Here is a 16,086-nt window from a genome sequence, read left to right on the forward strand (position 1 = left end):
TCCTGATACATCAGCATAGTTCATTTCCTGGCTACCCTGGGGCTACAAATTCGTTTTTTTTTTTTTCAGATTTTTTAAAACATGAAATTCTTAGAAATTTCATTCCGATTTCCTATCTGAATGTTTTTTCCTGACCATCAACAGAAATAATTTTTTTTAAATAGGAAAAAATAATTTTTCGTCAACTTTTTTTGTCACGTGGGGTTTCCAAAAGATATAATTCTTATGATTACTTTCCATTAATTAGAAATTTAATTAATTGGAAATTTACTTTAATTACAATGAAAAACGTACTAAATTCGTGTCAAATTTTTTGAAACTTCAAAAATATGTTATTTAAATAGCCAGTCATCTATATATATAAAAACGAATGTCTTTGTCCTTTATGCATTAGTACACCATTCATCCGATCGCCATGAAACTTTGGGAAGTTGTTGTGTACACTCCCGCGAAGGTTTCTGCATAGCTTTTTTTCCCTTTTCCTTCATTTCCTTGAATTTCCTTTCTTGTGAGATCGCAGCAACGCGCGACGGGTAAGCTATTGGTTATAAAAAGATAATAAAAATACCGCACGCGCATAGCAGTGACGCTAAAACGCAACTATATCGAAAAATCTCCGACTTAAAGCTGTGAAAAAAATGCGCCACTAAAATATAAAATCTTCTTCTTCGGTACCCTACGTTTTAAAAGCTGATATGGTGTGCGAGACAAAAGTGAAAAAGTATCAGGGCTGTTACTTCACATAGCAGCTCCGAGACCACGCCCACTGAGCCAAGGCGGCAAGCACAACATCAAAGAGATGAAACAGCCCTTATTTTCTTCCTTTCTTTCAAACCGAGTACAACTCCAGTCTATCACAATGGGAATTTACTACCGGTGGAGTTATGACGGAGGTACGAGTGTGTGTACCTAATAGTCTGAGTGCGTATATAGTGTTGTGTGTCAGTTTTTAATTGCACCATCTATAGTTCAAATTCCGAATGAAGTGTAATTTTTGAATATTTGTGCCAGACCTGGTGCTCTCTGTGTCGAGACAGCCCTTGCTAATATAGCCCTGGTATAGTGCCCTCTTACTGTGTTATACTGGTCACACAACGTGATTTTATACTGGAAATCACACTGTTTAGGAGTTACTGTTACAGTTGGTCTATTCCTCCAGCAACGTTGTTTTCAGTTCTTCGATAATTCTAGGAGGGGTGGGTGAAGGGTTGAAGAACTGCACTATAATTGCCTCCCAAGAGCATCCCAGACATACTCTATAGCAGCATTTTTCAACCTATGGTCAGCGGCCCAGTAGTCCACGACGATGGCACAGGTGGTGATCCGCAGGTAGACTTGGTAATTTTATTCCAACTGACCAAAAAATTATTGAATTTTTGTAATTGAATAGTAACTACAAGAATATACTCATGGTTTAAAATAGAAAATTAGACCACCTTTGGGTAACCATATATGTCAACAATAAAAAATACGGGAAAAATACAATTCTAAATACGGGACATAATTGTATCTAAAAAATGAATTTATGAAGAATTTGCTAATTATTGCTGAAACTGCTGATTCACTGAGAAGAATTAAATTAGTTTTTTTCCTGTTATGTAGTACATGGCATGTAAATATCAACATAGGGATATTGCTTTCGCATTATATGATGCTGAGAAACCGGGACCAACGGAAATCCATATATATAAAAACGAATGTATATCTGTTTTGTCCTTTATGCATTACTGCACCATTCATCCGATCGCCATGAAACTTTGGGAAGTTGTTGAGTACACTCCCGCAAAGGTTTCTGGCATAGTTTTATTTTAAATTTTTTTTTTCCTCTTTCCTTCATTTAATTTAATTTCTTTTCTTTTGAGATCGCAGCAACGCGCGACGGGTAAACTAGTCATATATTACAAAAAATTGTGCGATTTGGTCACGAGTTGTAAGAGCGGTCAAAAATGGGTCAACCTGTAGGCTGTCTTTCTTCAACTCCGGATTAATTGCAAACGGCAAATATTGTTACCGAAAATTAAATAACTTATAATTACCTGAATATTTTTATTAATATATACCGTAAAACCTCTTTTGCGGGCACCTACAGGACAAAAAAATTCGTCCGTGAAAGAGGGGTGACCGTTAATCAGGGGTTTGAAATACATACTTTTGTATATTATACAACTGTAAATTATTATTTGGCCGTAAAAGAGAGGATGACCGCATCCGAGGAGTGTCCGTTAAGAGGGGTTTTACTGCAATACAACTTATGAGCACGAATTTGCATGCTAATTGCAGCTAACTTCAGTTTGACGAAAATAATTTAGCCAATCCCGATACGTCACGTGACTTAAAAAAATAAATGTAAAAAAAAAATCGGTTGCTAAAAATTAAAGGACAGGGGGACCGTATAAAAATTATTATTTTTTATTTTATGACATACTGTATTTTCACTCCCGGGACTGGTAAAAATTGATTTCTGAACACATTTCGAGCATTTTTTAAGTTGAAATCATACTTTTACGACGAACAGTTAATGAGATAAAGGCCGCATTAGGACTTACAGAACACCCTATATATTTTTGTACAGGAATTTTGACTGGAATCAAATAAGAGAAGAACAATTCAGGGAATCTTTTCTCAAATTTTGAAAAATTTAAAAAAATAACTTTTTTTGTTTAATTTTTAAATTTATTTGAAAAAAAAAGAAGCCAGAGAATTATATATATATATATATATATGCATACGGGACCATAACGCATAGCGACCAGTACTTTATTTATGACATTTAAATAAAAGAAATGACATCATCAGGTTCACAACAGTGAATACCCGTTAGGGAATATCTTAAAAGAAAATGTTCTTCTGATTAAAATAACTAATAAAACTGCAATGTAATAAACAATAATAACAAGCCCAGAGCAGTATTTCGAAAGAGAAAAATGATGGAAACGACAGAAAATGATGAAGGAAAAAACGATTATCGTCTTTTTCCTGCGGTCGTAATTTGTTTCCATACCTTACATATGAATACTGCATTTTTTATTTTCGAAAAATTTTTGGCATTTCTTATCGAAATACGAATACGATCAAGAAAAAGCATCCGGACGTCCAAATGGAGACGCGTCACGAAAAGAGAAACTATGACCAACGATAAGAAGTAAAATAATCAGTAAGTAATTTAAAACACTTTTTTTTTTTTACTCAAAGCGTGAAAATGCTCCAGCTACTTATAAGCGACTAACAGGAAGAACCGCAATGTTTGATTCAGCCCCAATACAACGTCTGCGCATAACGCCATCCTTGCAGGCAGCATTTCAAACTGACAGACATGTTGGGTTCCGCCTCCAAATACCGTTGGAGCATCTGAGATATATATATATACACTGTAACTCTTCCTTTTTCGAAAAATACCCGTAATAGGAGGTGCTTCTTTTGCCAATCAAAGTACGAAGTGGTACCACCTATGTGAAAAATCGATTTTTCGCTGTTTCCCTATCGAGATCCACAAACACGACCTATGAGATTATACGCTTATCTAAGGAGGTCGTGCCACAAACCCATTGCTCAAACCAATAACAAACACCGTAGGTTTGATGTGGACAGAAACTTCTAGCCTCCCACTTCGTTGTACAAATACGAAATATCAAAAATAATACATGGTAAAATAAAAAAATAATAAAAAGGCACGGATTACACTATAAAAGTTTGATAAAAGTCCTTTTATAAAACCTGAAAATGCAACCAATAAACGTATCGATTACATTCGAGCGAATTTAACCGGTGATCTTATTGATAGAATTTATTGAATGAATAGTGTAAGTAGGACGGGATAGCTATAAAAGTTTTGTAAAAGCTCTTTGATAAAACTCGAAAGATTCAACCTAAAAGATTACCAGTTGCATTTGCTCGAATGTAACCGATGCGCTTATTAGTTGCGTTTTTCGAGTTTAATAAAAGAGCTTTTATCAAAAGTTTACAATACAATTTTACAATTACTATAAAAGTCTTTTTATAAAGGCTCGCGTGCCTCCCCCCTTTTTTAATGTAAAAAAACTTTTTTAAAAAATTAAAATTTCGAAAGAAAATACCTTTATATGTAATTATAATCGATTTCTGTTAAGTTCAATGCTATTTGAAGGGTAATAACTCAAAATTTCTTTTTAAGAAATTCATTGCGACCCACACTTTAAGCCATATATGGTAAACTCTTGACCCGCGGACCGAATGTGGCCCTGAAGTTTATGTGATGTGCCTTGCCCCCCCCCCCAAACCCAATTTCGTAAAAATGAACTAAGCGGCACATTTACAGATTTAAGTGGCCCGTCGCTTATTTTTTGAACGCTGAACTAGGCCCGTGGCACATTCAAAGATCACTCAAGTAACCCGCGACACCGTTCCAGAACACTTAAACGATCCGTTTTACAGCACATTTTTAGAGCACATTTAAAGATCTCTTGAATGATATGTGGCACAATTTTAGAGCAATTCAGCGGCCCCCCGGTGCGGTTCTACACGCAAGTTACCCGCGGAACATTCCCAGATTACTTAAGTGATTCGTGGCATAATTACGGATTACTTGAGTGATGCGGACTCATTTCCATAGCACTTAAGCAGCCTGGACACATTTCCTGAGCACTTGAAGGATCCGTGAAACATTTAGAGACCGCTGAAGTGACTCTGTAAGGGATTTATCATTAGGGAAAATGTTAGTTCAGGTGCGCACAAACTATTCAGAAGGTTTTTCTCGTTTTTGGCGCACCGAGTAAGATGCCATTAAGAATATTTCATAAAGGGTGGTTGATGACGTAATCATCATCCAAACCACCCCCCCCCCCCTTCTTCCTTGTCATCAAAAGTCAGCAAATCGGTTGTCCCCCATCGATGATGACGTAATACTTGAATGACCCATTAGGATCTTCACGCGTCTCCACACCCCCCCCCTCCTCTGAATTCAAAGAGTAAAAAAAACAAAAATAATGACAATCGTATCGGGCTCTGGATTTCAATCATTTAAATTTTAAAAGGTGACCAATGTCCATTTTGAATTTTTACCAATGTTTTCATCGCTCCGGACTATCCGGTGAGAGCATTCCAGAGGGTACGGGTCTGTTAATAAGAAACGTGCTCAGTATCATTTCTTTTTTCTCAGTTTTAGTAAAATTTCCTTTAGTTCAGTGTTTCTCAAACTTTTGTCAATCACGGCTTCCTTGTCCAATTCGTGGTTCGTCTGCGGCTCCCCAAAATAGTTTAGTAGATATTTTGACTTATAAAATAACTACTTCAAAGCAGAAAAAGACTCGTAAATTAATATCTCTAGCTCTCCACGACGCACACTTTGAGAAATGCTGCTTTATAGTTGAAATTTTTTTGCTTGCTGGGTGTGTCGAATACACAGTTTTCAACTTCAAGAAAACGAAGACCCTGAAGCGACTAGGAAAGAGAAAATGCATCGGGGTGTAGATAGAAGTGCCCTCACATACTGAACGAGGCGGGGGAGAGCGAAAATGGCTGGAGGGGTTCTGAACGGTGAAGAACTGAATGGGTGTACCTATCTTGATACGTATGGGGGTATCAGGTTTTCTTTCAAAAAACTCACATTGAAGAAAAATTTAGAATCCGTCTCAAACGCATAGTTTCGCTGCTTACAGAACAACAATCACCTCTACACAGTGGAGTAGCCTGCTGGTGGAAATGGTTGTTTTAATTTTTCTTCTAAAGAGGAAAGGGTCAGTGGGCCCCATCCGATATTCGCTGCCTTTTCACTCCTATCGGTAGAAAAAGGGTTAAGCCGGGGGTTCTCAAACTGTACGCTGCCAACCTGTGCTATGGGCGCCGTGGAGTGGCGGCCTGGAAAAAATTTTCGAAGAAATCCTTTGTTAAACTGCTCTGGGGAGCCGCGGTTAAACGTTGATAAGGTTGATAGCACCGCGAGTGGTTTGAGAACTCCTGGGTTAAGTCATCAAGAAGTTAAGACCAAGATTTCATTATACAGTATAGTTCTTCACCCAACAAACTTCATCAAACACTCCTGCGAACAGACCTATGTTGTATTTTGCGTGAGAAAAAAATTGGAAAGTTCCAATTGTAAAATTTCAACATTTATACGACATTTTGCCGTATAAATTCAGTAGGCCTATTTGTTTGAAATGGTGTGTATATATTTCAGGGATTTTTCTTACTTGCAGTAACGAGACTTTTTCAAAAGTCGGGCAGCTTTCAGCTCTATGACACCTTCCGGACACCTTTTTTCAACATACTTGTTGCTTTTTAAAAACATCAGCATTTTATCTTTCAAAAAAATGTGTTTTTTCTTTGTCATTAAGCCTTCATTGTTAACCTCCATTCAATCTAGTTTGAAGAATTGAATTTAATGCTGGTAATGGAAATAAACTGCTTCACCAAACACCAACTCTGGTCATATCACTGTATTGTAATTTATTACCATAAATGGAAACAAACTGATAAAACTGAAAATCAGCCAAATAAATTTTGTTTGCAGCGAAGCATATCCAATGTTTTCACCTAACAGAGAGTTTACAAGAGCACCTGTGTGTGTGACCCTATAAACGATTAATCATTTCGATATTAAAAAAAATTCCTCAACCTAGGAGGAAAAACGACAATACAGTACTGCACAGTATCTGAAAACGATGCGATTTCTCCAGAGGATGAAGGCGGTGCTAATTACTAAGAGGCGGTCTCTGATCCACGCCCACCTCAGCTCTAAGGATAGCAGTGCCAATCATCTTGGGTGTGCAATAGCAAAACAAAAAATGATACCAGGAAAAGAATCTACAGTTGTTTTTCTCGGTATCCAAGTGAAAGGGATATTGCGAGGGATCTGGTGATGGAGAACATCTTGTCTGTACCAGTGAATGCTTTACACAACCAGTGCATCATCGGCTCGGTGTCTTCATCCCCTATACCAGAAAACGGCAACAGCATCGCAGCACCCGCAAGGATTTCTACCTACGTCGTTGGTGGAAGCAGATGCTACGGAATGATGATGATGACACACGACGACATGCGAAACCCAAAAATTACGGGTGAGTAATAAAGAATTGAAAAAAGAATAGATTATAGAATATGAATATAGAGAAAATATGGGTTGGTAACTTTACGAAAACCCACAACAATTATATTCCTCCGGAAAAAAATGGATTAAAGATTGATCTGCAGCTATTCACACCCCCTCCCCACTCCCCAACACCTTCTGCATGCTTTGATCCTTTCGTCACTTTAAAATTTAAAGCCGATTCAAAACAGTTATGATGCGATGCATCGGATATATATATAACATCCATATTTGTTATACGCAGAGGCACCGACATGATGAAAACGTTAGTGGGGGGGGGGGGGGGAAGCTGAAAGTTGCTGGTGATCCCGTATATACGGGACTCGAGCACGTACGCATGCGAGGGAAAATGCATTGCATTGTTTTTTCAAAAATTACTGCGGGGGGGGGGCGCACATATGGCCTAGGCCCCTAGGTTTCGGCGCCTATGGTTATAGGCATATTTTTCTCAGCCACCTCGTTAGGCATTTTGTCTGTTGTGGTTGTGTTTTGTCTGTGTGTTACGTATTTGTATTTGTAATTCGAACTCCGAATAGTTAGTGATCTGGTACCGGGGACTAGTGCTCCAACCTGTTACCGAATTCGGATATATGCCCCTGCCGCCTGTGGGCTACGCAAATTTTGCCATTCTCTTCCCATTCCAGTCTAATTTTTTATCTAGTCCATAATTTCCCAAATTTACCACTCCTTCCGAACTTACAAACAGACGTAGGCCGTAACCTGCCGAGCCTCTCTGTAAGAACACGTAGTGCTGATAATTCACCGAATAATAAAGTTTTGTTGATAAAAATAGTATTTACCACCTTATGAGAAAGGGAGTCCATAGAATCCCTTCCTCCCTTCCTTGAAGAGATTTCAAGGGGTCCGTGGATGAGAAACAACTGATTGTTAATAAATTGCTATATACTGAATATTATTTGTTGGAAGGGGGTGCCCGTGGCCTTCATTTTATTGGCACAGAAGGTCATTGAAACATTAAGAACCCCGCGGGATTTAAGAACTCATAAAAAGCGTAAAATTTCTCAATTCAAAAAAATGAAATAGTGAACCGAAAGATGGCTTCAATTATAAAAATTATCCCAGGTCGCGTATTAAGGGGCCATTCAAATATTACGTCAGCATCGAGGGGAAAAGAGCCTTCAGATTTGCCGACCTTTGATGATAGGTAGGGGGAAAGGTGAATCATGATAGCATCATCAACCACCCTTTATGAAAGTACGAAATATTCTTAAAGGCATCCTTAATTTCTATCTTTGCTAGGAATGACAAAATGAGTCAACGAGAAAAACCTTACCTAGTTTGTGGGTACTCAAACTAACATTCCTACAGATAAGTCCTTTATACAGCGCCCCCCTTCGAACGGTTAGGGGGCATATACCGAGAGGGTTTTAGTGATCGAGGGGATTGCCTTATACTTTCATCCTTCCACCAAGAAAACGTTTTCGTGAATCAGGTGATCGCCACCCCTCCACCTATGCTCCCGTATGATTTCAACGAAACAACAGGTTGCGATGATCTACGAGATAAGGAAGGAAACTACTTCTCCGAAAATAATTTTCCTGCACAAAAATTTTCTTTTGATTGCTTTGGTTGTGCAACTACCGTGTTTCCCCGAAAATAAGACCCGGTCCTATATTAATTTTTGTTTCAAAAAATTCATTAGAGCTTATTTTCGGTAGGAGCATCCTGAAAAATCATGTTAAGGCTTATTTTTTGGTAGAATAACTTCTTTTTGAAAGAAGACAGAGACAAAAACATTTTTGAATGATAGTTACACAAAAATCGACAAAAATGTGCTTATGGCCAGGATTACACGATACAAGTTTTATAAAAGATCTTTTACAAACTTACTGATATATACCGTTGGTACCAAATTGGTTGTATTTTTCAAGTTTTATCAAAGAGCTTTTACAAAACTTTTATAGTGTAATCCCGGTTTATGACAACGGCATTCGATGGATAGCCGGAATATGTCATAGGCTGGGATTACACTATAAAGGTTTTAGAAAGTTCTTTTATAAAACTTTAAAACAACCAATAAGCCTATTCGGCTACATTTGCTCGGTTGTAACCAATACGCTTATTGGTTGCATTTTTTAGTTTAATAAAAGAACTTTTCCAAAACTTTTATATAGGGGCGGCTTAAGCGAGGGTGCACCCGGGCGGTAGATTGTAAGGGGCGGCAGCGAAGAATTTAGTTAAGACGCCAAAATTTAACACCGTAAAAATTTACATGGCATCACGCTTTTGAGTCGTATCTCGACAACGGAAACGTTGAGAAAATAGACAGAGCCTGTAATACCAGAAACAAGAATGTAGACCAGTGTTTCCCAAAGTAGGCAATATCGCCCCCCAGGGGGCGATGGGACTATTCAAGGGGGCGATACTAGCGACAGACACGATTGGGGGGCTACGAATGAGCATAAGGGGGCGATGGGAGGACGAGAGGAAAAAGTAAGTTTTCGAAAACTGGGATCCTTTTCCGAAGAAAGCCTTCGTAAATATCCGTGCCTATGGGCGAAAAAAAAACTAATATTTGCACACAGTAGTTGTACTTGTTTCATCTGCTGTAATTGATCAATAAAGCCTTCTGTCGCAGATTTCCACACCATCTGGGAATGACTATTCATTATTGGAGCTATCGTCCCCCCAAAAAAGTGCAGCTGGTATCGGTGTTCTGGTTTAAGGGCCCCGCGACGATTCTCGTTATTATTTTTCTTCCACCTTATAAATTCAATACAGATTGTGGCCCACCAAAGAGCCTAGCCTCGGGACCCTGCGGCAAGGTGGGGGCATGATTTTAGCATCCCTGTTCATTCACCTACGGCTATGGCTTTTTTGCATTCTGGTTTTTTTTTTTAAATAAAAGAACCGCTTGGGAACAGACACAAACATCAATGGTCAACAGCTCGTCACGACACCACTAGGAACCCCGACGCTCACTTTGAGGAACTGCCGTAATAGGAAATTTTTGTAATGTATTCGTTCATGAATTACTTAAACCCAAAGATAACGTGTGTGGAAGTACCAAATTATGAATTACAGATGAGCAGTCTTGAATTTTCGTGCAAATAAGTCACATACCTAAAGTGTTTGTTGCACAACGGATGGCAGGGCCGTCTTAAGAGCACCATGGGCCCCCGGGCCAAGTGGTTTTTCTGAGGCCCTGCCACGTAAATTATAGAAAATTTCATACAAATCTCGCTTTTGTGAGGCCTGAGTAGGCCCATGCGTTAAGACGACACTGAAGGATGGACCTCCATTTCATGGTTCAAACATGCATATCAGCTTCTGCCACCACGTTGGACAATTTGCCTCTTGGGGCCTTTGTGTTTCTATTTGTAATTTTGATGGTGTCCGAAAAGATATGAATGTTATGCGGAAGAGATGTTTGTTGAATCCACACCGTAAGTACAATAATATTTTTTTTTTCATCAAAATTTTGATGTTACTAAATCCTCTGATATTCACCGATTTTCATGACTTATGTAAAACACTTGGGCAGTACTATCTATCAGAGGCGCCGACATGAAAAAAATATTGGAGGGTATGGGCGTCGGAAGTGTTTCGAACCTGTGGGTGCCCGTCTTGAGATTCATGTAGAAAATTTCGATTTTTGAATCAATTCTGTGGGTGCTCGGACCCATTCTACAAACTTCCGTGGGTGCTCGAGCACCCACAGCACCCCTGGCTCCGACGCCACTGGGAGGGGGAAAGGCATAAAGTTGCTTGTCGTCCCGTATACACGAGCCAAGCGTGTACGCAGGAGAGAACGTGCATTGCATTTTATTTTTAGAAATTAATTGCGGGGGAGGGGGCGCAAAGGGCCTCAGCTCCTAGGTTTCGGTGCCTATACTATCTATTAATGCTTATCAAGAGCGCTATTCGTAACCGCACTGATTATGACAATAAGGATAAAAGGGAAATTTTGGTACTATCTCCGCAAACAAGCATCTTTTCTCTTTCGAATATTGCGAAGAATATGGGGGGGGGGGGATACGCGCTCCTTCAGCATCGGATGATAGAAATTTCTTCTCGCAATGGTGTCGGTTTAGTGGAAAATTTATTAAAATTTATTTTTTTGACTTCAATTTTTTTTTTTTACGGTGACTTATGTAGTGTTTTTCCTTGAAAGAAAACGATGCATTGTCATACGACCTTTCAAGAGTGATTTTACTCAATTCGAAATCGACTCATTCTTAAGCATCGTAATGTATTAATAGTATGATGAAATTACCTTTTTAGCAATGTAGAACGCAAAACACCATCGATATTCGTTAAAAATACACGGAAATAAACACCAATGAATTTCCGGGTATTTTTAGTGAACATCGTTGGTTTTTTGCGCTCTATATCTATATTGATAGTATTACTTAAGGATATATAATTATATTATCAATCATATCTCTCTGAAAGTATTTTTACGTTTAATTAGCGTGGTTTCATCCGAATTTTTTTCCTTTTCATATGTTTGAGCTGAAAGGGTTGAAATTCATTGCAATCTAACGAGCTTTCAGATATATTCATAAAACAATGGTAAATATTTAGAATGATTGTCATTCAGAATTATATGTAGAAGAAACCAAAGAGGGAGAGAGTCATTTGTAGTCCCCCGATGCTTGTCAGTTTTAATCAAGAAAGAAGTGAGACACCTGCGCTTGAAATAATGTAAAATTACATTTTCTTAAAATATGGACCAATATAATATCGCAGTAACTCTGGCGATTTGAAAAATAAATGGCAGCTAGCCGGAGTCCGACTTAGACACGAAGAGGTCCTGGGCAAGGCAGGAATTAGGGCCTCTGTGACTTGAGTCCAAATATTTTGTTTACCCAACGAATATAATGCCGGGAAAATGTTTTGTATAGGAAATTATCTAAATAAAATATCAGATGTCTTCTTTTTTTTTATTCGTTCACTATCTTCCTTGGTGAGAAACTTCATTTTCTCCTAAGGAACCGTTCACACCCGAAATAACATGACAGAAAAATAAGGTAATATAACAAAAAATACTCGCGTTCGAGTTCGTTTCAGAATTTACTTGGTTAACAAACCAAAAACACCAACTAATGTCTCACGAGCTCCCAAGATCGGTAATTTCAAAAATGAATTTATTTTAACGATTAAATTTTGAAACGGGCGCGGTAGCCCAGGTCGATAAGATACTCGCCTAAAGTACCAAAGGATGTTTAGAGGTGTTGAGAGTTCGATACCCGGTTCGTCCTTGTCAGAAAAACTTCCCTGACACAGGGGGACAACAAAAAACGGCGACTTGACCGCAGCAAAAAATTACTACCGCAGGGAGTTCCCCATCGAGGGGTTAGCGCACCAACCTCTCGATGAGTATAAAAAATAAGCCTGCCGTTCGGAACCGGCGATAAATTGTAGATCCCGGTCTAATTAGCCCTCGTGTGCAGTAAATGACCGTGGTGCAACAAAAATGATCAAATTTTAAAACTTCGAAGGGGAAAAGTCAAAGCAGTAGATTGCCAGGTAAATTTGGTTGCCGACCCATGCTTCAGAGAGTGCGAACACGATTGCGTATTTAGTGCGTTACAACAACACTAATTCTATTTGGATAGCCATGTGCGCATATTTCTAAGACAGTCACTATAAAATCGAAACCGCCGAGTAGTTTGCATCAATTCCATATTAAATAAATATATATGTAATTTCTAATTAAGCCGTGTTGCAAGTGGCTTTGTTCGAACTTGAATAATAAGGATTGGCTGAATTTTATCATTAATGAAGTTTTATGCAATCACTGGAACTTATCATCAAAACCTTATTTTGTGTTCCATGTCAAAGTAGAACACTCAACTCAAACATGCGTTGGTGCGAATAATTTTGTATAAAATAAAATTTCTGTATACGCGATTTCATAGGAGTACGTAACTACATGTTAAATGTAGTTTAAATTGTTTCAGGAATGTGTAAGGTGCAGTTGGCAATGGGGAGAGGGAGATTAAAATAATATATATATTTTTTTAATGTAACCTCTCTTATCATCACGTATTCCCAAGAGATCCTTGCAATCTGCAATGAAATAAATAATCTGTACTGAATGAAAAAAAATAACAATTTTTGATACTTTTCTTTTCAATCTCCAACAATATCAATTATCACATTTACAAGAAAAATTGGCAGAAATAGCATTAAAAGACGGTGTGACGTTCAAATTTGAAGATGGCTATTAATTTTTCTTTCTGTAAAAGCAAATACCGTGCCTGGAATTTATGGGGATATACAGAGGAATCTCCCGTAACGGACACTCCCTGTTTTTAGCGGACACCTCCAGTGTGAGGACACCTCTCAAACACTTGAATTATGCCAACAGACTCCGGACTCCCGTTGAGACTGATTATACTGGATGACCGATTATTAATGGATTTTCGGTCCCGTGAGTTAGTGCCGTCTTACCGCATGGGCTCCTGAAGAAAAGAAGGGGCCGAGAAAAACGAGAAGTAGTTGAATTTTTTGAGAAGTTCCCAGGTATGGCCTCAGAAAAATCACTTGACGGGGGGGGGGGGGGGGGGGGGTCCATGATGCTCTTAAGACGGCCCTACCATGAGTGTCCGTTATTAAGAGTTTCTAATGTAGCTGAACATTTTTCATGTGCGAGACGTTTCAATGCACTCACAAATCTTTCGACAAAAATCAAAATTACCTACAGATATTCAATTGTGAGGATTTGAGAACACTGCATAGTAAAACCAAGCGACACGTAGAGAACATCTATTAATAATAAAATTATTTTTATTAAAACTAAGTAACAATTGTAGTTTTGCGCATTAATGGATATTTTTTGTGTGATGTGAATATTACTTTCACCACAATAAATGCAACTAAATGCATATGTTTTGTTTTATATGCATATGTTTATAATTTTATAATTCACAAATTTAATTTTTTTTGTTTTACAATGAAGTTCACTGTAATTTTCTTAATTGCAATTATTTTAGAATTTCTAACCCTTTTTATACTAGAAATGTTTCAGGAAAACATTTATGCAAAAAAATCGAAAATTCGCCACTGCATCTTTCAACTTTTTAATATGTGGGTTTTTAACATCTCTTCCAGGGGGGCGATAAGAAATTTTGTTTTTGAAAAGGGGTCGATGGGCTGAATAAGTTTGGGAAACACTGATGTAGACTATTGGAGCGGCTCGAGACAAAATCTGTACCCGTACGGAACCTATTTTTCTATTTTTTGCGCTTCCAGCCCCCCCCCCCCCATAGTTCCTACATCGTGCGTCAGGTCCCTTAGGCTGGAATCTTTCTCTTAAACCAAGCCAGATTATCTATGGGGGGGGGGGCTTCTACTGTTAATTTATAGTGTGGGAAAAACCCAAAATTATAAGGATTTAGTCCCGGGCTCCCAAGCTGAAGCCCTGTCAGCCCTACCCTTGGGGGTCATGCCCCTCCCTCACTACTTATCAAAATAATTCCTAACAAAAAAAATTCTTTCGCACTTTCATCTCGGATTTTGCGCGGATAGAAAATGTTCTTTGATATTTTGTTCAGCCAGTGGAATTTTTTTTACCCATTCATCTCGGATTCAGCACCCCTTTTGAACGGCGCCCGTGTAGCCGCAATTTGGCGCATGGGCAAGCGCTGCTCCTGTATTCTTATCATAATGGGCAAAGTGTGCATTTTGTTTTCGTCACCTATGGTCCCCACAAAAGCGGGGCTAATAGAGCTCTAGCCCTGGGGCCCGGGATAATTCTCATAACTTTTTGGCTTATTCACGCTATAAATTAACTGTAGAAAGTCCCGTGAAAAGTCTGACTGAGGGGCTCACAAAAGATCCCGGCCTAGGGGACCTGCTCTAGGGGGTGCCATGCCCTCACCCAGAATTTGTTCCAGAATAGTCAAATGAAAGTAAAGGAAAAATTCGGCTTCTCATTTGGCCGGTCCCTGGAGTACCAGAAACACCTTTGAAAAAATTTCTTAGTAAACATAACCTCGTTATGTATCATCTTTACAGGATAAGTGATGATGGCATTATTAAGAATAGTAAGATAATTCTGGAATTAAAAAAAAAAGAAATCTGCTTCAAAAGCGGGATGTATGGTCAGGCACATTTTGCACAGTAAATAATATGATATGCGACTTTCTTCTGGAGAAAAATCAGGTTTATCTCGAGGCCTTCACTGAAGCCCTGTCAACCTCCTGCCAGAGTCGCCATTAGGGGCAGCAGGTAAGCTCGAGCCGCCTCCTGCTTTTATAGTGTAATACCGGCCATATGTATGTTATTTTTTTATTTGCCATCTCAGAAACGCTTGAGTAGTAATTTTCTTCGTTTTCTTTGATAAAAGTCAAAGTCTCAAATTTATCTTTTTATGTAGGCACGGATTACACTATAAAAGTTTTTTAAAAGCTCTTTGATAAAACTGGAAAATAAGCAACCACTAAGCCAATTGGTTCCATTCGAGCGAATGAAACCGATGCGCTTATTGGTTGAATTTTTAAGGTTTATAAAAGATCTTTTATAAAACTTTTGTAGTGTAATCCCTCCGTCCGTAGACTGTTCACCTCTCGTCCAAGGAGGCCTGATTGGGTATTAACGAAAACTTATTTTTTTTTTTACATTGCAACTTATTTCAAGTATGTATAAATGTCAATATCATTTATTTATATTTTCACTTTGTAACCTCGTAGGGTTGAAACTACTATATTTATTTTCAAGAACGGACTAGAAATTTACATCTGGGGGGAAAAATCCTGTCTACAACTAAACATACACGTGGGCGACATCACAACAACTTCCTCGTTCGAACTACTCTCGAACACGACTGCCACGAGAGCGAATCTCGGGCGCGCCACCTATATTCACGAATACGGCCGGTCTTGACCGTCACAGACTCCCCTCTGTTTTCATGGAACTTCTCGGTAAAGGACCAGGAAGAGTCTTCAAACAAACAATACGGTGCATAATGCAATCATAAAAAAATACGTTACATGCAAACAACAATCAAACATCTGACGAACACATTTCAATAATGGAAGGCAATAAAATAAGAGAAA

The 16,086-nt window shown here is 38.5% G+C and overlaps 1 protein-coding gene across 1 annotated transcript in view; it reads left to right on the plus strand.

The window, feature by feature from the left end:
* The first annotated feature begins 6,832 nt into the window (after window positions 1–6,832).
* The window catches only part of LOC149067027 (pituitary homeobox 3-like), a 51,934-nt gene continuing 42,680 nt past the window's right edge, over window positions 6,833–16,086 (plus strand). The window contains exon 1 of the mRNA XM_089252796.1: window positions 6,833–7,031. Coding sequence (XP_089108922.1) covers window positions 6,833–7,031 — 199 coding nt within the window. The remainder of the gene's footprint in view (window positions 7,032–16,086) is intronic.

The sequence above is a fragment of the Pholcus phalangioides genome, unplaced genomic scaffold (assembly GCF_987345545.1).
Source record: "Pholcus phalangioides strain wild (caught in Gottingen) unplaced genomic scaffold, Ppha-v1.0 ptg000031l_1, whole genome shotgun sequence".
Taxonomy (NCBI): Eukaryota; Metazoa; Arthropoda; class Arachnida; order Araneae; family Pholcidae; genus Pholcus; species Pholcus phalangioides.